General features: G+C 37.9%; 1 protein-coding gene and 1 long non-coding RNA gene across 5 annotated transcripts in view; both read left to right on the forward strand.

Moving 5' to 3' along the window:
- Nucleotides 1–27,114, forward strand: part of LOC139944817 (uncharacterized) — a 141,956-nt gene that overhangs the window by 66,183 nt on the left and 48,659 nt on the right. For 2 of the 4 annotated variants that reach the window (XR_011787023.1, XR_011787024.1), the window contains exon 2: nucleotides 11,150–11,273. This is a non-coding gene — a long non-coding RNA (uncharacterized lncRNA). Of the gene's footprint in view, nucleotides 1–11,149; nucleotides 11,274–14,540; nucleotides 14,862–27,114 lie in introns of those variants that run through there. The other 2 variants (XR_011787025.1, XR_011787022.1) reach the window with 2 other exon arrangements.
- Nucleotides 1,652–4,269, forward strand: LOC139944816 (transcription factor Sox-3-like). Its single transcript, XM_071941930.1, has one exon. It carries the CDS (start codon nucleotides 1,776–1,778, stop codon nucleotides 2,727–2,729), a length of 954 nt encoding a protein of 317 aa, XP_071798031.1. The 5' UTR covers nucleotides 1,652–1,775; the 3' UTR covers nucleotides 2,730–4,269.

The raw sequence follows: 27,114 nt of genomic DNA on the forward strand, positions 1-27,114 counted from the left end.
GCTATCGCGAGCGGTTCGCGTGCTATCTTGGCCCCGCAAACCAACCGCATGGATCGGGTGTCATGGCGGGGGCTTACAGATCCGAATTCACCGATGAGAACTACACCCCGTGCACGCCTCAGTTAATAACCATATCAAGTGGTAACGAATGAAATACACACCGTTTTTTTCTTCTTGCAGATACTTGTTACTATTTCCAGTGATTTATTCGTTCTGGTTGCGTGAAATAAACATGTAAACATGAGGGTGTTGATGGGTGATCGAGGAAAATACAGAAGAGAAAAAAACATACCGCAGAGGGCGCTGTTAATGCCCCCTTGTATATAAGCTTGAGTCCAACAATTCGTGAAATTTACAAGAATTTACCCACAAAGGTGTTTTATAATGATAATTAACTGGTTTTAATTCCGTTAAATGTACGCAAGCGAATAACAACATAATTAGACGATGATTTAAAAACTAATGAAAATAATGGTAAAAGCAAGGAAATACCACAATCCCCCCCAAAAAATGAAGAAAAAACCCACCCTTACAGCACTTCCCAGACATGGACATTTTTGAACTTATTTTGTGTTTAATTGATGTGCCCTAAATGTTATAAGTGGCATTTATTGCAATGATCATGATTAATGTTAGATTGACTCTAATTAAGTTCCAACACTGTTTATACAAACATTTAGCTTTTGACTGAATGTAATCTTGAAAAGTTTATTGAGTTACAATGATGAGAATAAATAACGGTTTGTGCTACTTCAAACTATCATGATAAAGTCAAGGACTGAAGAAAAGACCCTTTTAAACAGGTTCATTTATGGAAGTCAATTCGGTTGTTAACAAATCACAGATAAGTAACCAAACTGATTCTAAAACTGACAATGAAGTTCTTTTGAATTGCATTGAAATGGTAGCTCACACTGCTGTACAAATGTATATTGTTGACAGTATATTGTTGTATTTGTTAAGATATGAATACAGGCCAGATAAATACAGCTAAAGTGGTGAGAATGTACTGTTAAGTTTGAAAATAAGATTCACTTGAGTGTATTGGGTGGAGATTATACTGTGACCTCTTAAGTTGTGTGTGTGTCATCGCCAGGGAAACGCAAGAGCTACAAAAGGGAATTTTGGGGTGAATTTTGTTTTGCAAACCCAGGCTGAAGCGGGGTGCATGATGGTAGAGCTAGCCCCTAAACCCCGCGTTATTGATACGGTATGCTTGATTGGCGCGTGGGCTTTGTGTCAGTCAAAGCCAGCTTTTTTTCCCCCTTCTTCTTCTTCACTTTTTTGCGTGCGCACACCTGCAACACAGAGTTCAGCTTGTGTTTGCCTATGGTTGGCATGACAGGTCGACCGGAGTTGTTTAACTATTCATAGCCCTGCGAGAGATGGACTCTGATTGGCTAGCTGCCGTGGTTGCTTTTGTGCGTGCATTCATGCTCTCAAAGGGAACACCCTTTCTGCTGCTCTCCATAACAAGGCAACCAATTATCAACGGGCACTACGTCACCTGTCAGTGCCGATGACATCAGTACTGCCTTGCTGCATAACAATAGAGGCTTCGGTCGTCAAGAACGCCGTCGCTGATTGGCCAAAGCACGACTAATTCTCTCACTGCCAATCAATTACACATGGACGTGATATCCGAAGTGGGCTAAAAATAACGAGGGCTTCACACTGAACAGTCGCATTCGAAGCGTAGCTCTCGTGCAAGGCATTTCACGTGTACTCTCTTCGTCAACACTCTATACAAGTTATACCACTACGGTGCTCAAATAATGTACAAGTCCACGTCTGATATGATGGAGCAGACGGAGTTGAAGCCGAATATCAGCGTTGCTGCTATGGCTAGCCCAACGCAGTCGATCAGCCAGGTACACCATGGCCAGCCTGGTACACCCGTAAGCATGGTGGGCACACCCGGAACTCCAGGCAGTGGCGGTAAGAACATTCCGAACGATAGAGTAAAGCGGCCCATGAACGCCTTCATGGTCTGGTCAAGAGGACAGCGCCGTAAGATGGCCCAGGAGAACCCCAAGATGCACAATTCCGAGATCAGCAAACGTCTCGGTGCAGAGTGGAAGTTGTTGTCCGACGAGCAGAAGCGACCGTTCATCGACGAGGCCAAGCGATTGAGAGCCGTCCACATGAAGGAGCACCCCGACTACAAATACCGGCCAAGACGCAAGACGAAGACCCTGATGAAGAAGGACAAGTATGCTCTCCCCGGAATGATCTCCCCGGGACAAGGCCCACCAGGCATGCAGAGACAAGTACCAGACGGCATGCAGGGGTACCACCATTTGAACGGTTATATGAACGGTGGCTACCCAATGATGCAGCATGAACAGCTCCAACATTTACAAGCCCACAGTTTCGGCGGTTCACAAATGGCCGGGAACGCTGGGCTTCACCCCCGCTACGAGATGCCCGGTCAACCCATCTACCAACCCATGACCTGCGCACCGACAGGGTCCTACCTGAACTCGGCAAGTTACTCCACACCGGCGTATGCCCAAATGCAACAGCAGTCCTCAAAATCCGATCAAGGGTCGGACCGTGCAGCAGCCATATCTGCCGCCCGGAACATCTCGAGCGATTCCCTACGCGACATGATCTCAATGTACCTCCCAGACGGTAATGATCCGAACGCCCAAAGACATGCGGCAATACAAGCTTACCAACAGAGTGTGTCCAGTGCCAACGGAACAGTTCCCCTCACACATATGTAAGATGAAGACTAAAAACTTTAAAACTGTTTTGTGATACAGGTAGTGAACGAGGCACACGCCATTTTTGATGACACTAGAACTTTGGACTAGCGTTGTTGCTATCGTTTCACGCAGACATTTTGAGGCCACAGTTTGGGAGTCTTCCCGCCCAATTTTTCTGTACGCAAACATGTACATTATTTTGTGACTTGTTTATTATACACGGGATCAAAATGGTTCATAGACGTGTGTTATTTTATACATAATGTTAACACGAGAAGTAACCCATTAACTTTACTGTACCTTGAGTTGTTTTTGAGTTTTGGAATTTTTTTAATGCCTCTGTTTTAGGCCACTTTGTGTGTATATTTTGGCAACCACTTTATTGACTAAACAGCGTGAAACATTTTACAAATGGCGGAATTACTTACCTACGCAAAAGTTTGGTTTGTTTAAAAATTTAAATTGCTGTTTGCAGTAGTGAGAGGTGTTGTCTCGAGAAGAGAGAAAAAAACTACAAAATGCTACTAAAAACTTTCAAAAGCCTCTGAAGGTTTGTCAATATATAATTTTTCCAGAGACTTTTTGTTAAAACTTTGTAATTGTCTGAATCATGTTGTATGAGGGTATAAACCTTAAAAAAAGATATTTTTGTATATATTTGCACTGTTGTAACTTGTTAAATATTTTTGCAATTTCTGAGACGCAGTCTCGTTTTGTTGAAAATGAGGCCCTGCACCAAAAAGGTTCAAATGGCAAAACAAGAAAAGAAAAATTACTTACGAGTTTTAAAAAAAAATAGGTAAAGCTGTTTGTACTGACTTAACCAGAAAATTCGTTTTGGTCGCTGGGAATTCCCCCTTCCTTTTGGGCCGTTGAGCTTCAAGTTTTCGTTTTCAATGTATCTATTATTTGTATTTATGGGCATAAGAATTGCCATTTATACTGTATAGGGTATCCCCATGCTATTGTGTAAGGCTTGTGTTCAGTGCCCATTCATTGCGCCCGGCGCTCAAAATATTGTTTCATCGTTAAAGAACTATGGACTGTGTAGGGACAATGGCGTAGTTTTTCCAATAATGGCGCGCTTGACAATGGAAACAATGCAGTATTTAGACGAGGGAACCCCCTTGCCTTGTTGGGTCTGGCTTCACTTAAAATATCGCTCAAAGTACATCATCGTAAATTGAGTTGAATTGATCGAACATGGTTAGAAGGTTTTTGATTTATATGGTGCTTTGCTCCTTACCTTCAGCGGTGCACTAAACAAGTAATTTAGTTTGTAGTTTTTAAAGAAATATACTTTGGGTGTTTTTTTAAGGGATTGCTTGCCACTTTGTTTTTCTCTCCATTTATTTCTTTGACTGACGCTATAAGAAGAAAAAATACGGGATAGTAATTTTTATCGGGAAATCTAGCTAGCTAGTTTATCTTTACATGTTACTAACACATTTTCAATTAATCTTTCTGAAATTTGATTTTCAAAAGTTCTACTTTTCAAATGACTACATTTTGTCTTAAGGAAATAAACGGGCTGTGTGCCATTGTATGTCAGGGTAAACTTGCTTTTCTTGTCTATTATTTTCTCAATTAAATTTTTACTTTCAGTTTTCAAAACATTAGTTTACAATACAACTTGTCTTAAAAATTTGATCTTTTTTAGTTACAGTTTCAATCACTTTATATATTTATCAAACTTTCAGATAAATTCATGTAGAATTAATTTGTTAAATCTTACCTTATGGGAACAGAACAAGAAATGTTTGAAGTGATGCTCTTGTAAAAATTATGCAGTTGCGTTTCGGCTTGGGTTTTTGGAAAGAACTTGGGATATTCTCACGATCTAAAAAACAATACGTTCAATTGATTTTACACTAGTTGCGATTTTTTTTGCATTAAGCTGTTCAGGTTTTGGAAAACGTTGACAGAAAATTGTTTACGGTTTAAAAAATATTTGGTATGATCATTGCCAACAATTTAATAGGTGGGGTTTTGCGTATTGAAATCTACTGAATGGTTTAGAAGTGGTTAGTTTTATCTGACGCAACATGGGGCATCGTTTCGCTTGAGACATTTCCATAAAGTTTATCGTTCAGGATTCACTCGTTGCCTTGGAAAATGTCTGATAAATGAGTAAATAGTTACAAAAATCAAAGGCCATTGAAATATATTAATGGTTATAGGGTCTTGTGGAAATATTTATTCACGATAAATATTTCAATAACAAAACTGACCGTCGTTCGCTACTCATTTCAAAATATGGAAGTAATGACTACATATTATTCACTGTTGTGATTTTTTGACAAGACTTTATAAGAAACGTGTTGGTTTTTTGGGGGGTCTTTTCCACAAAAGATAAATTTTTGTAAATTTGTACAACCTTACTATAATTTAGCAAAGGACCCTTGCTAAAATTCTCTCGTGTGACGGGGTCTCAAGATTCAATTCAGTATCGGGTGGGATAAGGACATGATTTATTAACAACACAACGTCGTGGTTTGCCTGAGTGAGCCACTTTCTCGTCGGCTATGCCCGAGTGAGCGCCAGTCGCCCGCAGCCTCAGTCGCTGTCCCTCGCTAATAATACAGCGCGCCAAAAACATCGCGAGATGAACGTGGTGAAGCCGCGATTCCAGAAAAATGTTATAACAATAATTATCATCACAGCATATAATATTGGCTTGAAAGTTGTTATATCATTTGGTGATGGTTTAGGCACAGCAGTATACATAATGAATTACATATTTAATATGAGTGACGGAGGCAATTTATGCACGGTAGTTGGTAAAATCAAGTGGGATTACTCTGCAATTTGCGATGTTTGACTTTCTTGTTGATGAGACACTTGGAGGTAAATAAAATTGACTTTTGGAAATGCAACGAATTTAGCGACTTGGAAGCTGATAATTCACACCGATTTTGCTGTGTCTAATCTTACGCGACAATATAGTTTTGAAGAGAAAGTATAATCATAAACTGTTTACATGCAATGATGCCACTGAGATTAAAGTAAACGAATTTAGGCCGGCATGTACATGTATCCACTTTTGCTCACACTCAAGATTGTTGGCAACAAACCAATACGTAAACAGTTATTTATCTTATCATTTTTAATTTATATTTTTCCCTTGATTATTTACTAATAAAGTTATAAAAACAAAAAATCTATTGGATGTTAAATTATCCAAATCAGAATATTATTTATTCAGGAATATTTTATGATCGATTTGCGGTTGTGAAATAACATTTGGTACCCTGCAACAAAAGTGACAATGTTAAAATCTTGTATACAAGGACCCTTGCCACCCCATTGGCATTTCATGCCCCTGTTATTGTATTTTTTGTCCCCGTTGTGAAAATGGTGCAATTCTGAATTCACAACTCTCCGACTATAGTCTGGCCCTCGGCGGTCGAAGCCCCGCCGTCTACCTCCCGCACGCTAAATTGTCTTGTTACGCTCAAGAGTAAAATACGACGAGTCGAAACTATACGATTGATGCTTATTTTATTGATCTGCTTGTTTCGGGGACGTTGCGTTAATTTACCAGCGCACTGGGATTTTGTCACTTTGACAACGGGGTGGATGGTTCGCCAACGCCCGGGGGGCCTGCTAGACTTGTTAGGTAGTTGCTCGTGTTCGTACCAACTTGCCCTAATTTCAGTTTGTACATTGAAGAGCAAACTTTGCCTGATGAGTATTTTGCACGCCGATAGATCATTGAACTCGGACCTTAGGCTGATCTCACTGGCTCTTGTTTACCGACCCAATTGTTTGAACGAATACCAGTTAAATGTGTTCCACAAACAGTACATTTACATTATAGGTCGGCCTAATGTTTGTTTATTATATGGGGCCTTCTATCTATACACGCTATGGCGTTATGATTGTGCACGACAAATCTTAGTGCGAAAGTACCATATTCATCTGAACACATGTTAATATTTTTTATGAGCTGAAATCATAAACAAAAATCAATGATTTCATATAAGGACACGTGCTAAGCTGACTGACCATGTGCTTGTTTGAAAAACCGATCATAGTGGGAAAAACAATTGCTGAGCAGTTGGGCGGGAAAACTGCTGGGTGATTGTTGTTTTTTACACTTGGTGACGAGGGTACAATTTTATGGCGCTGGCCTACGACAGAGTTGTTGCTCACAACCTTCGGAATTTCTACGCTTAATTGGGCAGTGTAAGCGAGAAAATCCATTTTGCAAGCTGCGGTGCCGTGAAATTTTACCCTTGTTTTTCAAGCAGCATTGTGAAAAACGACGTTTCGTCTGTGAGCAATAAATTCGGCTCTTGAACGTTATTGAATATTTTCACATTTTAAGTGAGTAGGATTTGAAACTTTTCATGTTGGAAATACGATATGGAAAGGTTTGCGTTAACACCATGAAATGACTTTCTCTAATGAGTTGGGGTGGTTCTGAAAAAACCGTTGATTTCAACTCGACGTTTCGATCAGTATGCTCTGATTGCCTTCTTGAGAAAGCAGGAGACGTTCAGAGCATACTGATCGATAACCTAACGACAGGTTGTCATACTTGATACTATGACAACCTACGCCAAGTTGTCACACTCAATATTCAGATTTATGTGACAACCTACAACAAGTTGTCACTTTTGATATTTATCCATCACATCCATGTGACAACCAAGTGCTTCATTCGTGTTTACCTTATTTATCTATGTACGTTGTGGTTGTGTGGATGTATACGCAAGCTGTATGCCACTGTAAAACCCAAGGTAATTAGTTACGTAAAATATGCGCTGGTAAAGTGTACTTCATTAGCTCCTGGAATTACTTTGATTAAAACCATGATTGGTAAGAATAAAATAAATCTAAATTAAGAAGGGTTTTTTCTCTCTTGATATTGTTGATTGTGGTGTGGAAACAATTCGACTTAATACAAGTGTAGATTTGAATTTAAATTGTTGAAAAGAGGCTGTTTTTTTGACCGGATATTTTTTTTACAAAATTAACCATGCACAAAACACAAACAAGCAACTATCCCTTAAAACATGTGCTTAAAATATTGCTTAGCTGCACATCAAACAAACCATGGGCCAATTTCACAAGGAGTTGAGATTGATCTTAACTGTGTATCAGTCTAACTTGCTAAGCAAAGTTTGCAAAGTTTGATGTCACAAAAACTATCATGGTAATACTGATAACTCGTCTTAAGAGATTGAGAGAAACAGGTCCCTCTGAAGTAACGTAGTTTTATAGACAGGTAATTTTTCTCTCAAATAAAAAAAAACTTCAGCCAAAGCGTTTCAATTCTACCTGAAAGCACACAAATTTGTGCAACAAGGGTGTTTTTTTCTTTATCATTTCACCAATTGAGCCCAAATGTTCACAGGTTTGTCATTTGATGCATAAGTTGGGATACCCTAAGTGACAATACTGGTCTTTGACAATTACTAATAGTGTCCAGTGCCTTTAATACCGCAATGCCAGACCGTGTACTGGAGAATGACGTGACATAGGTGTAGCATCAGTGTGAACACAGACAGCCAAATGCAGTCATGTTTTTGTTTTGTTTTACGCTGGATTTAGACGTCATCTAACAAGAGAGTTGTTTGTCTCATGTAAGATGTGCGAATAGCTCCCAATCATAACAATATTTCTGTCATTCTTACCCCTGGTGTTGTTCCTATAGGTCAAAGGTCATGGTGATTCATTAGACGAATGAAATAAGCATAACATGTGATCGTTCAAGAAGGTATTCCTGGGGATTCAACGAAATTGTGAAACTACCCACAGGCGTGCGGTTTCATAAAAAACATATTTGCAAAATAGTTTTTTATTTTCATGAAAATGGAAATAAAAAACTCTTTTGCAAACACCCTTCTGGGAAAAACTGAACGCAAGTTAAAAACAGACAGAACCCGAGTTGGTGGCTACAGCTACGGCTTCGACTGTTGCTAGGGGTGTTGCTAAGGACGCACTCTATGCTTCAACGCATTATGACGTGGTGATCCAGCCGTAATGCAGACGATAAAATTGTCTTTATCATGTTCCCTCCATCTTGGTCCTGTACCTTGTACCAAACAACATAATTGAATGCTTATATTCACTGTACACAGAGGATCCAGACTATTCATCCTTTCAGCCTCGGTTTGGTTACATTGATTTGAATGGAAGAAAAATCAAGATGGCCGCACCATGATAAAGGTCTATTGGACCTCTCAACTTCTTCGCATGCCTTTTTGTTAAAATATTTTAATAAAATGTACAGACATGCGGATGCTCTCTTAAGGTGAATCTCGCGTCTTAAAGTGTTTAGCAAAACAGGTGGTGGTAAATTAGGATTTGGCGAGTTGAGCTGTGCAAAGGTTTTCCCATAGTCTGAGTAGTAAACCAAGATATTAAGATATCGTATTCATACACGGATATAGATACTGGCGTGTAGGGAGAAAGCAGTTCAGTTGTATGGAGTCGCGTGGAGCAGGTGACTTTTAAAGGGAAGGTAGTGCCACAGAGCAACGGTAGGGACTTCCTTATTGAGATTACTCCACAAAATTTATGATCTTCAAAAATGACTTGGCGAAGAGCACTGGAGAGCTGGTATTATAAGATATGGTGCAAACAATCCACTTAACAGAAACATAGTTAAAGAGGAGGAGAGAACATGTCATCATAAAATTTAATTTGAGGAAAGCTTCATGCATGAAGCCTTTCTCTGGCACCTACGTACAGGACCACCCATGCATCAAGGCTGTTTTGTTCTTTCATTATTTTCTTGCAACTTCGATGATAAATATTGAGCCCAAATGTTCATAGGTTTGACGTTGGGATACATCAAGTGGGGATACGAGTCTTTGAAAGTTACCAAAAGTATACCCCCTCTTTAAAGAAAAATCCAGGCATGAATATGAGCCAGCCAAAGGATATGAAACACTTTAATACCGAAACTAGAAACTACTGCTTAGCAAACCTCGTTGCTTAGCAAAAATTGAGCGGGGCACCAGTTTGATCAATGTAAGCCTCACGGAATGTTGGCTGGTAACCAATTTCTGTTCAGCAAGATTTGTCTATGCTAAGCAAGTTCTTATGGTTACAGGATTTATGTAATTTTGCCAAGATTTGTTTGTTTTCATTAAACCTTAAAGTCTGTGTAATGTAGTCGATGGTCGTCTTCGTGTTGCCATCTATAGATGTGTTAATACAGCCTTTATGTTGCAACAGGGTAGTTGAATGCAGCCGGTGTCTTATAGTGAGATATCATACCAGTATCTTACTTGCGATTAACCCTAATGTTTACATTGCATCGACGTTACCATGGTGATAGATTAAACTATCATTCAGGCTTCATCGGTGTAGGCTTTTCCCTAACTGGTTGTCAAAATAGCTTGTGTTGCACTTAGATATTGTCAATGCAGTTTCAATGTGTAGATTGTTATTAGTGCTATTGATGGTTGCTATTTTTGGTTTTGAATCTTGATTTGTTTCTTCATGTGTAGAAACTGAAGATTATTAGACGATCGTCTTAACATCAATGTTGTCTCCAAGGATGCGATGAGAAAAACCTCTTTTTGTATAAACATCATGCATATTTTTTTTTTAATTATTGTGGTTTAAAACATGGCAAAAGGAGATACTGTTTAGAAAGTGATATCTGTTAGACCATGTAACCTCTGACATCACATGTTTACATAATAGCCACAGACCCTGGACTTTCTGCAGGCACGATTTGTACACAACTCAATGAAAGAAAACATAAAATCTGTTATTTTATGGAGATTGCACCGTCTAATTTTCTTAATTTTTGTGTAAAAGAAAAGGGGGAGATCTCGAAACATGTTCAGCTGCTGTTGATTTATGAGGAAGTTGTGACACAAAATGTAAAACTCCCATATGACCAGTGCAGTATCTTGCCTGCCAGAAAAGCACTGGGGTGTGCAAAGTTAGTTTTTGTAAACAAAGGTCAAGTCTATATTGTGTTTTTATTGAGGCTTGGACAAGGCATTGGAAATATAAAACTTACATTTTTTATATTACACAATTTATTTGGCAGATTTTTTAAGACACTACTTTTGTGTGATTGTTTCTTATGAAATATAAAGGAAATTGGTGAATATCTTACGTGAATGACGGAGAAATGTGTCAAATAATTAAAACTGCCTTTTGTTTCTACTGCCGTAATGCTTTTAACTGTTGAACCAGGCGGCATGGTATCCACAACCTACTCAAGCGTAGACTTGTCGAAGGCGCTCCTTTAATATTTCTCAAGATATAAAAAATGATTAATTTTGCCACATCTAACCTTGCTAAGAAGCAATTACTGTTAGGCACTTGCTCACAAGGCGTTGTTCCTTTGTCCTAATTCTCACAGTAACAATGGTGGTTGCTGTTGATACTGTTTCGTCACAATAGAGCTATTGTTCTCCCGGCGTATAATGCTGAAATTTTCGCTCAATTTTCTCTCATTCCAGGGTTAGAGCGAGCTGGTGCAGCGCGTTGCTAGCAAGGCTCCATGGTCGACAGTCAAAGGGAATAATGAGGTGTTTTTGGTAGATTCGCGTCAAAGCTTCGTCCTTAAAATATCAGCTAAATGTGGTAAGTATTTGAGTAGTGGGTTATCTTCCATGTGATGTTTAAAGCTTTGCATGATGTGAAGAATAAGAATAAACTATAAATACAGTCAGAGTAAACTTGCGGGTGCAACCATGCAATGAACCTGTTTTAAGAGAGTGTTGGCTGAAAACAGCCGGTTAGGTCTCGACGTTTTGGACAGTATACTCTGCTCGTCTTCGACAGCTTGAAGCTCAGGTTATCTTCTCAATTGTGTTTATGTTATGACAAAAGGCATGGTATACTTGGTCTTGTGATATTATTTTAAGAGATGGCAGACCCTCATTTCTTTTCATTTGTGATTGTCAACAGATTATTATCACGTACAAATTGTTGGCAGTGATAAAATTAAGATTTTATCTTAGATAGTCTTTTTAAAATTCTGTTGAAAAATACACATGATATTAATTCAGGCTAAAACAGTTTTGCAAAGAACTTTATGCCACACTGCAATATAGTTCCCGTAGACCATTTATTGTTGTCTTACGGAAAATTCATTAAAAAAGTTTCCGCTGAAAGTACAAAATAGTTTCGTATATTTAAAATGATAAAAAAAAGGTACCGATTAGAAATGTAATACCCATCCATCACTTGGGTGGGAGATGGAGGGCGTGGCTAAGGAAGTGAGATAGAAGGATGGAGGTTCATTCCCCGACTGAGTACCGCCCACTACTTCCACAATCCACCGTCTCTTTAAAACTCCATCCACCAAACCATCACTGCTGTACACCCATAAATGATTCTTAATTTTACAAAAACAGGACTCTCCCCATTTTGCCGTTTTAGAAGCCCGGAAAAAAGGTGACATACGACGGGTAAAAAACCATCAACTTAATTGAATCGTTATACCGTATAGCGCCCCATCGACATGTGGTATAACATGTTTTTTCGATTATCTTACGCTAGACCTGCAGAATTTTTATCACCAATGTCAAAAAATTAACTCAATTGGAGGAAGAGTTCCTCCGGGACGAATTTGGTTGTGCTACAATTAACTCTAGTAGACACACGGACGAGGTAGTTGGGATGGCTAGTAGCTTCTTCCTGTTTGGAACGACTGGCTTGGGGAACATTGCGGTCGTAGAATGATTTCATCCATTCGTAGAAATGCTACAAGTGCTATTACATCTCTTGGGGGTTTGGATGTTGTTTGCGTCTAAAATTACGCACAGTGTGCTCAAATTAGCTAAGAAATGGCGATGTTTTCAGTGCGGTTGTTGTTTGCTTAAAGGCACTGGGCATGTTTGGTAATTGTCAAAGACCGGTATTCTCACTTGGTGTATCCTAACATAGGCATAACATAACAATTGTGAACAACTGGGCTCAATGGGTCATCAAATTTGCAAGAGAATAATGAACGAAAGAACACCCTTGTTTCATTACTTGGTGTGCTTTCAGATGCATAATAAAAGGCTTCACCTGAAGTATTTTCTTATTTAAGTGAGAAATTACCTCTTTCTCAAAAACTATGTTACTTCAGAGGGAGCCGTTTCTCACAATGTGTTATACTATCAACATCTCTCCATTGCTGGTTACCAAGTAAGTTTTTATGCTAACAATTGTTTTGAGTAATTACCATTAGTGTCCAGTGCCCTTTAAAATAACTTTTTAAAATGTTACTACGGTATGAGATGAAATGTTGAAACGGGATTGTCTTTAAAGGATTTATTGGGGGTTTGATGGACACTATTTAGTTAATTGAATGGGAGTGATGTATTGTAATTAAATCCTTTAATATTGCCGTGTATTTATATATATTATGTCATAAAATATCTCACTGTATGAAAATTTGTAATTATGAATACTGTAAATTCAGTCTAATTAGCTGTTGTGAAATGAAGCATGTAATTATGGAAAATGGTGGACCAGGTGCGGGGATTACAGCATATTATGAGCTTGGCAATAAAATATACATACCGTCAAATGAAGACTTTGTGTAATTGGGATGAAACGTCGGGTGCACGGCAAGAGTGCTCTCTGCTATACGAGACTCACCTCACCAAGGCTAATGTTCCTTTAAAGGCACTGGATACTTTTGGTAATTACTAAAAATAATTGTTAGCATAAAAACTTCAAGAAGATTTTTATATATTTATAATTCATTCGGGATTTGTTGTTCAAATGAAGACTTCGTGTTAAAAAAACATCGGATGCACAGACCAGAGTGCTTTCTTCTATACAAGACTTACCTCATGCAAGAATGATGTTCCTTAAAATTCCTTAAAGTATTTACAAGAAGCTTTTTTTATCTATTTAAAATTTATTGAGATTATTAAAACACAGAAGATATTGTCAATGGTCATTTAAATACCAGAGTTTCAAATGGAGACTTCGTATATTGTTAATGAAACGTCGGAGCAAAAGCAAGAGTGCTCTTTTCTATACAAAAGTTACCTCCCGCAAGAGTAAAGCAAATCTGTAACACCCTTTTGTAAATATTATATTCATATGAAATTCTTTCAGATTTTTAATACGCAAAGCTTTTTTTAACGATCATTTAATTACAAGGCAAAACTTGAGTACGACAGCAGACGTACTTTCCAAAAAGCTAGACCCAAAACAGATTACATAAATACATAAACAAATTAACAAACCTAGAAATTCACATTTTGATCAATGTAACATTCCACTAACGTAGTCAAAACTTGAACACGGAAACAGAAGTGCTTGCAGAAAAGTTCAACCAAAAACAGCTCAGTAAATAAACAAACTACCCCAGAAATTCACATTTTTATCAACGTACTATTCCACTAACGAACTCCCTGTGATGTGAAAGTATTTTGACACGAGTATAAAGTGTGTTGACTTTACTGCCGTCTCCAAAAAGAAAGGGGAGGTCCCTTGAAGCTGATTTCATTGAACAATCCCGAACAATTAAACAAAAATGGTGGTCAGGGAAATTGTTTGGGGGCAATTCCGGTACTCTGCATACCCGAGCCACACTCGCTTATATCCGCTCTTAATTTCAACAACACCCGCTCAATATTGTTACACGTTTCTTTCCATTATGAAGGCCCTTGATTGTTCGTCATTAAAAAGCCATGAATGGTTCCATTTTTATGGAAATTTTCAAGTGAATGTGTATATATACAAGTCCGTTCCACCATCAATAGACATTCTCTTCTCTGCATGCTCAATATTGTTCCGTCTATACATAGAAAACCCCTTCGCTCGACACACAAGTTATTGTCAGAAAGAAGCTCATATTTGTTGGATGTTTTTCTTTTCTTTCGATTGAGCTCAAACCATTGAATACAATTGCATGACAGACGGGCATAAGGGTTAGTTCTTTTTTCTTGGGTGTTGGAGTACGGCACACTGCAGTTTGCTGCCTCCGTAATAGTGTTCGGGGTAAACTACACATAGCAGTGTCATGAATTCTACGATTTGGAGTGGAGTTTATAGACTACAATCTTGAAGGCGAGTTTGTGTCTTGGTGAAGTAGACAAGTAGAGGTTTAATGCTGTACTGGTGAGAAGTGTGTGTTCAAATGTTGCGTGATCTTGTGCAGTGAAACAACGTGTACGTACAGCGAGACAACTCGTACGTGTGCTACGGTGTGTTGTTTGCATGGTGAGTATGCACGAGTCAAGTTGCACGTTGTGTCACCCCTTCATTTGGTTGATCTAGTATTTTGATAAACTTTGGGGGGGGGGGGGGAAAGAGTATTTGTAAAATGTCTAGCATGTCTCAACCACCAAAAAGCAGGGAAAGTCACAAACTTGGCAATACATTTGATGTAGGATGCTTAAAATATTTGATTCGTTGGTAAGCAAGCACATTAACTAGTAGGGGTAGCTTCATAATTATATGAAAAGAATACCTACGATTTTAAACTTGACATTTGACTAAAAATTTATAAATTTAGGTGAGGTTTACGTTAGCACCATGTGTACATATCTTTTGAGTCGTGTTGGTTCTGAGAATAACAAGTAGTCGACAACTCTACGTTTCGACATGTGCTTTGATTGTCTTCAGGGGGGACTATGTTGCTAGATGGTGCTTAAGTACTGTCTTGGAGATTAACAGGTAGCTGGGCGTGGCTCGATACAGAATATGCGATGCGAATCTGATGTCAACATAGCATGAGTCCTGTTAATTCGTAATTATTTACTAGTTCATATTTTGTGTGTAAAAAACTTTTGTACTATTTATTATGGTGCAATGTGTTTCAATTTGGGGTTCTGCATAAAAATGCAATGATTATTATTGTGTATAATGTACTATGCATGATTCGGTCTAATTCATTTCAAAAACAACAAAAACAAAAACATCAATATTTTAATAAATACAGCACAAATATTAAGGAATCGGCAAACTCAATGCATAATAATGCATTTAACAGGTGTACAGCAAAAACTGAGTTGTTAAAATTGACACCGTTACGTGTTGTCAATATATTTCAAACAAAAACAAATCAAAATGTACACCAATTAAAAAATACTACATTTCTTATTGCGATGTTTCGATGTTGTCGTGAAGACTTTAGGATTTTTGTGTAAGGCAGAAATAGTCTTGTAACCACTTTCCCACACCTTTGTACCAAGAAATTGTTGTTATATGAAGCCTTTGTGATAAAGCAGTGTTTTTCTCGCTGCGTATTTCCTCATCTGCTTTTCCGCACAAATGCTGTTCGCCCTTTACCGTTCACCTTTGCAACGATATGTTGCTGTCTGGAACCCTGACTTACCCATATACGGAAAAGACTTTTTGAAACCCAGTTAACGTCTGACCCAGAAAGTTTGGTTTGGTATGTCAACCCGGCATTTCTGACGATAAAATCAATGGCGATACTCGGAAACCTATAAATTATGCTGTCTGCCCATATGTTAATATTAGAACGAACATAACTTGACCAATCCCACCATAATTGGCCCGAAAATGTAATTTTTATGAATGTTTTTCATTCTTGTTTACACAACGAGCTATTCGAACACCTTTATTCCACGTACTGCGTCTCTTTGAAACTCCTTACTTGGTGATGTTCCCCTGCATCCTACAATCTAGGCTGATTTAAGAGGAATGCCGACTTACCTTAACAGTTCCCCTGACTTATTTTTCACATTTAATATTATTTCTTCGTGTAGCCCCTTACAAAGAGTGACTTTTAGCCTTACTTGGGGCGAACTTGCATTAAAATAAAATACAAGGCCAAACACGTATAACGGTGTATGACCCATAAACAAAAATTGTACACAAAATTTACTTGTATCATCATTTTCAAAACAAAAGTTCAGTTTGTAGCATGGACCATGTTAGTTATCGCATAATTGCCCTACATTGCTAGCACTGTAGTAGTAGACCCTACTACTTGTAAAATAGGTATAACAGCAAGGAGTACAACAATCCATTCCCGCGTAAACACTAAGGTAAACATAGATGGCGGGGGAAAACTCTGTCTCGCGCGTCCACCACAGCCGGTGCAATAATATGCATACATATTACTGTAACACGTGCAAGAAGACCTGTGGAAAAACCGGACTTAATTAGCTCGTCGTTTCTACACACAATCAATATGGTTACACTGCCTCCCGAATACACGGTAGCTCGCTGAAATATTTCAAATTATGTCTGGTATTTTTTTCACTCGGATCTAATTGCATGTAATTATACGCAGAAATGTGGTCTTAGCGCATGGTGCATCTGATTGGTTGAGTTTGGCGGGATCAGATCGCTGAAGCTGAAGATTTTGTTTTGTTTCAAGGGAGGTAATTAGCCACGCCCACAATGTGGGGGACACCTCTCGCTCATCGTTTTTTTTTTTTTCGTAATTACCAAACGTCGGCGGTGAACAGTTCGCTGCTAACAACAGGTGCTGGCGAATATGATCATCATTTTAGCTTAGATTAATGAAAATATCACCGGACGTTGAACTAGTTTACTGTGAACCTTTGGCTTGAAGGTCTTGGGTTGGGAGTTTTAAATAGATTTGTCACAACTTGCAGAGATAAATCATGTTTACTGCGCAATATTTAGGCTTATATGCAACATAAACTATTTTGGTTGGCACCTTTTTTTTTCTCCTTTTTTTTTTAGTATGTTTTTTTTTTATAGAGAGCAGAGACATTTTTTGCTATGAAAGAAACAGAAGAAACAAATATTTATATTTATATTAAGACCATGCTATCCTCTGCCCTCTGTTGCTCTCTGTCTTGGCCTGCCTCATATCTGTATCCATGGTTTAGGATCAGATAACTGTTCTTCAAAATTGTATGAATTGTTAAATTATACCACCATTATTCTATCAACCGAACGATCAACCCAAAATTACTCAAAAAGCCAACCGCGTAATAATATTAGCTGACCTAGTAAACTATATTAGCCTGTGTCAATTCCTACAGTATTTAATCATTCAGGTTATTACATATATTTAAACAAAATACCAATGTTCAGTTTAATTAGTTGTGAATGGTTCCGATTCCGTGTGGTGGAATTGAATTCATTATTAAATTTATCATTTTATTCCCCATCAGTGAAAACCAATGATTCATTACAATTTATGTAAGTTACGCACAATAGCATGAACCATGCAGTAAGTGCACCTACCATTAGATTGGGGGCCACTGGTGCTGTTGTGTTTTGTTTGTAAATACATGCGGTGCATCATCGTTTAATATAATATCAATTTTAATTTTATTATGGGAAATGACCTCCTTATTGCAAGGGCCTTCTCTAGAGTTGGTCGCCTCGATGAAAATGTATTTCAATAGAGGAAAAGAGTTTGGAACTAAGTGAATTCAATTCAATAACTTGGGTGTGTTGTTTTTGCGTATTAAGTGGAGCAATTACATCTATGTATGCGGAGTTGGTTTTCATTTGGGTGATTGTGTGCATACAAAGCAACAGGTGAATGGGTCAATTTATGTTCATCAAATGGGCTGGGTTCATTTTACTTTATTGTGTTTATCGAGGAAATCACTGAACAGACTGGAAAACACACGGTTATGCCGTTCAGTTTATTAAAAATTAGTACACATTTCAAATGATACCCTTAAAATGTTAAATGAAAGTTTACTTGATAACTTCGGTACGATTATATTAACTCTTCACAAAGTAGTGAAACAATTTCGCATTATCCTACACTGTCCGTCGAATAACAAACATGCAAATAAAAATTTGCCAGTTTTTAACTGACCCTTGGTACCTTGAACCATCAAAGAAAAAAATCTGCAAAACTACAACTGGCGTTAGAAAAATACTGTACATTAATCAATATGCGCCACCATTATCGACAATCAATATATACATCAATAAAAATGGCTGTTGTTCAAAATAACAAATTTTAGTTGTAATATAATTTTATTTCTGGCTAGTAGCAGATGCACAAACGCAAATTTGAGATCATTTAAATTTTAAGTTACACCAGTTTAGGTTTTTAAGGACTATACAATCAACTGTATGCAACATCACACCGTCGCCTACTGTAATAAACAGATGATGACATAAAATATTTAAGTGTACTAATATGTAGCAAATAAACAATTAATGCAAATTTCTATTTTTTTCCTTCAATTAAAAATGCTGATTTCAATTATTGGCATTTCATTAATGTACTTCTAAATAAAAAACTGCCTTAAGAAATTGGATCACTATGAAAACAGAACTGAACATTTTTGGAAAAATGGAAGATGAATACCAATATTTCAATTAATTAATTAGTCTTTGAATACCAATTAATTTATTCATGAATGTATTTCTTAAGATAATGCCTTAGTTTGAAAAACTGAATTGAACACTGTATTCGAAAGAAGAAAAAAAGGGAAAATGAAAACCTTTGTTGATTAATTAGTCTTTGAGTATGGTGCTGTGAAAGAGGGAATCCCCCAGCCTTGTGGATTGTCATTCTGTCGTTGTGAAAGCAGAATTGAAAACTGTTTTAGAAAAATGGTAGATGATTAAGATGAATACCAATAATTTTTATTTCTGGTAAATAATTATTAGTCTTTGAATATTGTCATAACTAGTCTTTGAAAATGGTGTTTTAATAGATGGATTCCCCACTCATTTATTCATGAATGTATTTCTTAATAGTATTAGTAAACTGCCTTAAGAGAATAGCTTAGTTTTAAAAATGAAACACTGTTTTCGGAAACATGGAAAGTGAAAGCCATGCTTTTGGTTAATTAATTAGTCTCCATGGTGTTTAAATAGATGGATTCCCCACTCGTTTATTAATGAATGTATTTCTTAATAGTATTAGTAAACTGCCTTAAGAGAATAGCTTAGTTTTAAAAAAGAAACACTGTTTTTGGAAACATGGAAAGTGAAAGCTATGCTTTTGGTTAATTAATTAGTCTCCATGGTGTTTTAATAGAGGGATTCCCCACTCTTTTATTCATGAATGTATTTCTTAATAGTATTAGTAAACTGCCTTAAGAGAATAGCTTAGTTTTAAAAAAAGAAACACTGTTTTTGGAAACATGGAAAGTGAAAGCCATGCTTTTGGTTAATTAATTAGTCTCCATGGTGTTTTAATGGAGGGATTCCCCCAGCCTTGTGTATTGTCATACTGTCCTAATATGTGTATTTCTGACACAATGGATACCGATTCATGGCTCGTTGTTCTTATGAATTATTCAAACCCAACGCACGTTTCGATTTTTACCATAAGCGGGCAACTTCCTCTGCGTCAAGTATTAACACCTACGGCTGTTGCATGTATACACTTATCATTACATGCTGGACAAGGTGTCGGTTAGGGCTCTTAATATCAAAACGAATGTTTACAATTTTTCAGTTATACACACACATGATGGCTTAAAGGAACTGGACATGTTTGGTAGTTACTCAAAATAATTGTTAGCACAGAAAACGTAATTGGTAACGAGCAATGGAGAGCTGTTGAACACTGTGAGAAACAACCCCATCTGAAGTAACGTAGTTTCGAGAAAGAAGTAATTTTCCACGAATTTGATTTCGAGACCTCAGAATTGTATTTTGAGGTCTCGAAATCAGGCATCTGGAAGCACACAACTTTGTGTGACAAGGGTGTTCTTTCGTTCATTATTATCTCGCAACTTCGACGACCAATTGAGCTCAAATTTAAAATATTTTCACAGGTTTATCATTATTTTTATGCATAAATTATGTTGAGACACACCAAGTGAGAAGACTGGTCTTAGATAATCCGATAGTGTCCAGTGTCTTTAATACTTAGCTATTTATAGGGCGTGTGCAGAGGTTCTACAAAGGGAACACGAAACTGCAATTCATTAGTTACCAATTTAACTCAATTCCATTCAATAACGTTGTGGCTGTCGATGTTTGTTAGTGTTAGCGCCAATTCTTGTTTTGGTCTACACAGCGACATGCAACAGCCGTCTAACTTCACAGCAGACACTTATTTTCACAACACTGTGTTTTTCTCCCGCGCCATATTGAAAATAAGTCGTTAATTTATGACTCAATGTAGTTCTGATTAAGTATTAAGAAAGTCCATGTGTCCAATCCGAAGTAAAACGTAATGATAGATTTTCTTAATTGATGTATCAAGGCTACTGCTGCACCACTGGTGAGATGGGTGTCGTGTACACTGATACAGTAAACAAGTCTTTCTCTATTTCAGAATCTATCTCAAACAAACGAGTCTTATTGGAGGTAACGAGGTGAAAACATTTCATAAATATGTGAATCCATAATGATCAGGAACGCGGTAAATCGCAACGTGCCTCTAAACAATTGGTCGGGAATACATAATTAACCAATAGTGGAGGTATACACGACTGGGTTATGCTGGTTTTGAGAGAGTTCTAGCTTTTAAAGGGCACTGGTATTGGTGCACGCTAATTTTCCGTCGTTGATTCTGCAGACATTTGGAAGAGAGATGTTTTTTTATTAAAGACTTCTAGCTTTTAAAGGGCACAGCTGGTTTCCTTCGTTTATTCTGCAAAAATATTTTGAGGGGGATGTTTTTTTAAAGAAAATTCTAGCTTTTCAAGAGGACTGCTGGTACGGATGCGAACTCAAATTTTCCATCGTTTATTCTGCAGAAATGTTGAAGAGTGTTGGTTTGGTTTTTAGATACTTCTAACTTTTAAAGGGCATTGCTGGTTTCAGTCGTTTATTCTGCAGATATAGTTGAGGATTTTTTTTTGTAGAGACTTCTATCTTTTAAAGGGAACTGCTGGTGGTACGGGTGTGTGACTCTTAATTTCCGTCTGCAGAAATTTTGAAGAGAGATTGTTCAACCTGAAATGGATCAATTTTTACATCATTAAGGCAAAGTGTTTGTTCGTTGATTACTGATTACACAAACAGTTCAGATCATAAGAAAACGCCAGAGCAAGTTTGTGTACATGATGTCAAGACGTAGCGGTGCAATAATAATCAGTGATCACCATGGTAACTTATAGTAATAAGAGTAGGCATGAATTTTCATGCTTATTTTGCCGTGTGATTATAGCGATAACAAAATAGCTACGGTGTTTTGGTAGATACGTAATATAGTGCAGCCATTTTGACGTGGCTTTCAGTGTAAACGCACGCAACCAAAGCAAGACTGGGAGTAAATATTAGTCGGGTTACTTTCTTAGGTATGATAACAACACTTAAAGTAACTACTATGTAAACGGGAGCGCGACGAAAAAACTCTGAAAATACTAGATGGGTTATGTGTTTGCTACCAAGCTACAAGTCTTAGTTCCTCTGCTTAGAAAAATTATGCTCAGAATAATTAGTCAAAATAAACCATCCATTTCAATCTACTGGTGGTTCCATCCATCTGCTAAGCAGCTGTTATGTTGCTAAGCAAAATTGGGTAATAGAAATGTGCCCATCAGCATCAGGCCAGGCAAACAAAATGACATTAACGCGAGAATTTTATAACATTTTGATGCAGTTGAACAGTTTGGTGATTTCTGCCACTGGAAAGTGTACAGTTTATATTTTGCCTTTGAAACCTAGAATGCATGATTCTTACCAATTGTCGCTTTAAAAATAAGTGATTGTTCATAACAGCCTTTGGGTAAATGTTTAAACCGTTCAATGTCATCCATAGATTTATAGGACCTGACGTTGAGCAACTTAGTTTTAGGGTCAGGGATCGCGAGTCGGGTATTTTTTGTAGAAATAAAAAGCGACTAGACATTTTGCTCCCAGGTTGTGAAGTGTGAACTATCGGTGGAGCGTTTTAGATGAAAACATGGCTTTCGACCACAGTTGTAAGCAATTAAATATGAACGGAAATATATTTTGGTGGTTAGGGATATTCAAAATGAGTTCATAAAATAATACATTACTTTCATTGGTTAGTTTTAACACAGAGGTTTTGTTTAGCATCTCTGGTCGTCTAAACAAAATGGATAACATGTAAAAAGTATTTATTTTTTTCACATTGGTGATGATTGATATTTTTGTAAAAGCCTGGTCATACTGTTCGTAAAAGGTTAATGAGAAAGTAGACTTAGCTGTTGTAAACTTCTCACCAACCAAAGGGACCTATGGTATAAAATACAAAGAATGTTTGATGACCTGACGTTTCGACCATAGCAGAGTCTTGCTCGAAGGATAAAAAAAAAGATTAATGTAACCATTATTGAATTCTTTGTTTACGTATGAGCATAACTGTTTACTTGCTCATCAAATTTTGTTCACCTTGCAAAAGAAGAAAAAATGCATTGTTAAGAAACATACAGTTTCACTGACAACCCACAATACTGTTGTGCAGAGTTCTTGAGGTATGGTCCATGCCATTAATAGATTCCACTATGTTTGAAGAATAGTCATTGATTATTTTGGCTGTTAAGAAAGTGGTCCCCATGGCAACAACTCAGACACGCATGCTTCAGAATGCCTGTCTTCATTAGTTCATTAAAACACTTCCGTATTTTTTCATTTCCTGGATGGCCAGCACGCTGGGAGAGCAGATAGGGGGGGGGGGGGTAGGGGAGCGCAATCAGTAAGGATGGTCGCGGACCCTCTTACTTAATACAGGGGAGATGTGGGATAGATTAAGCTCAGTGGAATAGGGGTTGAGGTTGCAGTTCAGACGGTACGGAGAAGCTCAGTTAATACTTGAGGAAAATTAGAGGCACTTTGTAAAACCAAAGATCTCTTTTTATAGCTCCGTGGTTAAACGGACTAGCATCTCTAGTGGCTTATTTATAAAGGCAGTTTTGGGATGGGAGATATGAGATAGATTAAGCTCAGTGGTGTAGGGGTTAAGGCTGCAGTTCAGAAGTTGATACGTGGGGAAGTTGAGAGCCACTTTGTAAAAATGGTAAAACGGACCTACAGCTCTTATGACTTAATATGCAGTTTTGGAAGTGGGTATACGGGTTAAGACAGTGATTCCTTATTAACAAGTTAGCATCCACCCAACTTGTGTAATAACACTTCTTCCCAAAAATGTTCTTCTAATTATGCATTTATCATGTGCCGCCATGTTGTCTTCTCCATTCTTCACCAAGCTATAAGATCAGTCTGGCTACTTTTGGTGTAATGGTAAATAGTAATAATTATTAGTGAAGACAAGGGACATGACGAAGACGTTTGATCATCGGTACCGTATCTTTCCTATTGGCTGGTACCAACCACTTCTATGTGTGTGCTGCGTAACTATGATACGTGTTCGGTCGAAAAGGCAGCTTACCAGCCGTGCTTTCCTTTTGTTTCATATTAAAGGTGGCCCTTTGTGACATGTTAAAGTCCATAGTCCAAAATAGTGCACTTTTTGGGGGTGGAATATCGTCACCAAAATGACAAGCATGTGACATCATGTCATGACGAAAAGTGACAGAATTTACACGAAAGACAATCAAGTGTCATTGAATGAGTGAATCTAACAAAAATATATTTGGCGGGAACTCGATGGATGAAGAACAAAGAAAAGTCATTGCCCTCTATAGTGAATAATATAACAAATACGGAACATTTATAGTGGTTGAACTGATGCAAATCAACCTGATTTGATGGGTTCTCTCTTCCGAAACTCCTTGTCAACCCCAGCCTCTCTCACCCTAAGGCTTTGAGACAGATGTTAAGACAATCAAACAAGGTTGTCAGAATAGAAGTCATTGCACTTTAAGATACCATAACACACCGGTACAGCAGTATTAATGAAGCTTCATCAGACAACCCTACGCTTCCTTCAGTCGGAGTGGTGGGGTGGCTGGCGCCAAATTCAATGGGGAATAAAGTGGGGTTGACGAAACAGTTTTAAAAACAAACAGAGACTGGTCTCGGCAGAAGGGCGATGGGTTTGACGAACCCTACCACCCTACCAATAGGTCATGCCAGAAAGGATGTGGGTTCATAAAATCACACATAGGCAGCTGAAGATACACCGATAGTTTTGACAAAACAAATTTTCCCGACAGTGAGGTTATTTCATCAACACATCCCCCGATGATGGAGCAATACAATCAAATTCATGAAACTGGAGTACATAAATAACAACTGAAACAAAGTAAATGAACTCAACTCCAGTGTCGCCATTATGCAAACACGATTGGTCTAATTGCTACTTTATTTTCAATTAAAAAGAAATGTTTTGAAGAGAGTTTCGAATAAAAGAATTACGAGTAATTCGAAACTGCAAAACGATTGGCTAATTGCTTTTTTATTTTAAATTAAAAAAATGTTTTGAAGAGAAATTTCGAATAAAAGAATTGCGATTAATGCAAACTGCTTGCTCCTGAAGACAATCAGAGCATACTGATCGAAACGTTGAGTTGTCAACCACCGGTTCTTCTCGAAACCATACTAAAAACTTGCTTTCACACGGTGAACACAAACCTCACCTAATCTGTTTTCTGTCTCACTCATGAACACCTGACTTTCTCTAATTTCTACATGTATCGCCACTCCCACCTATTCCGGGGGTTGGTCATGTAGAACTATGCGATACATCTCTCCACCATTGTCCTCTGCTGATAATAACATTGGATTCATCCCCCAATCGGACGTCATTTATAGATTTTGCAATTACGCAAAAAGGCTTCCAAACTTCAACCTTTGATCTGTTGCAGACAATTTTTCTTGCTGAACAATACATACAGCTGTGTAGTGTCTAAGCCTACTACCCTACAACATCAATCATTTTATACCATTAAACCATCTACAACTGCTAGGGCAAAAAAAAAAGGAAAGACCCCTCACAGATCTCTGACTATGGGACATGATTCGTAGCTGACGTATCAACCCAAGGCATGTAAATAACAAAAAATGAGATTTGTGAAAACAAACTTTTGGGCGATTTGTTAGGAATTGGGGTATGAGCCCCCTGCAGTCTGGACTCATCGGATAGTATTGGAAACAAACTGTTGTTTTAATGATATCGCCACCTTCAGGCTGAGAGACTACGGTTGAAAAAATAATGTTAGAGTGCGGTGCTTCATTCTGAAAATCTAAAAAGACAGTATCACCTGCTGTTGATGTAGTCGACGGCTGTTTTGTGTAGGGACTAAGGTGGCTGAGCGTGGTTTAATTGATGTGTAATTGTTTACATAGCGCTTTAAATGACACCAACGATATATAACCTTGACACAAACTCTGAAACTGTAATGAATTGACCGTGTAATAAGTTTAATTATTGAATCAATTATTCTGTAATAATTGTCCATTGAATGCTTCTTTTCTTTCATTCATTGTGTCAAAATTAACGAATTCTATCTCTGCACATTAATGTCAAGAATAGAGTTAAATCAATTTTAGTTTTGTTTTAATAGTTAGAAAATGGTACAAGTGTTTGGTTTAACATTTGGGATTAGAGTTTTGTTGTTTTCAGTGACATAGAACAGTCGCCTGCTGTTTTGGGACTTGCTTTCCCCGGCTCCTCTCCCCATCACCTGCCGGACATAGCTGGATGCCAAACCACCCAGCTAGGTCGGCAATCGAATCGTGTTGTCGTCCCTCGCGTCGTGTCGGCGAGTGGTGTTGGGGTGGAGGCTGTTAGGGGGGGGTTGCGTCAGCCTGGACTCAGAATCGCCTGGCACACAGAAACAAAGACAACACACTGCCGAAGTGATTAGGGTGACCTGTGTATACATAGTCTAAGCGGTCATGGCTGTGGTGGAGCGTGCAACATGTTGGCAAGCTGAGGTCAACGTGGTTCCCTTATCCCGATAGCCCCTACCCCCACTTCACCGGTAAAATAAAATATGAAAAAAATCAAATGTTTATTTACAATAAAATCCGGGTTGAGCCAACCCCCATAGACGGACATTTTGAATGCACGCTTATACAGTCATACATAATAAAGCTATTAGGAGATGGTAATCTACGTCATTTTATCTGACTGAAATCTGTGGATTAACCCACTTAACTTCATTTGATACCCCGATGTATGTAGTCAACTGCTGAGAAAAATGAGTTTTGGTTTTTTACGACCTCCAGATGACATCAAAGTTTTATTTCACATGAAAATTACAGGAGAGTTTGTAGCTGTAACCACTGCTGTCAGGATCGAGCTAAGCTTTGGCAGCATGCTTCACGGGGGATGTATTGAACCAAACCTACTCTAATATAATGCGTTCTAGGTCATTAAAACAAATATTGATAGCTGTGAACATGGTGAGACCAACCATGGAGGAAGGATTTGGACCAACGGACAAGTAGAATGATGGAGACAATTCTTGTTTCATGACCAAGAAATTAAGTACGTTTGCCCTCGTAGTTTGGTTGACGAGACATGTGGATATAAGTTGCAAAGGACAGGGGAGATTGGATCCTTGGCTTTCATAGATGTGGATACACCATGTTTGTTCAATTTTTTTTTTTTTTTTTGGGGGGGTGGTTGTTTGTTTGTTGTTTGTTTGTTTGTTTGTTTGTTTGTTTGTTTGTTTGTTTGTTTGTTTGTTTGTTTGTTTGTTTGTTTGTTTGTTTGTTT

The sequence above is a fragment of the Asterias amurensis genome, chromosome 12 (assembly GCF_032118995.1).
Source record: "Asterias amurensis chromosome 12, ASM3211899v1".
Classification (NCBI taxonomy): Eukaryota; Metazoa; Echinodermata; class Asteroidea; order Forcipulatida; family Asteriidae; genus Asterias; species Asterias amurensis.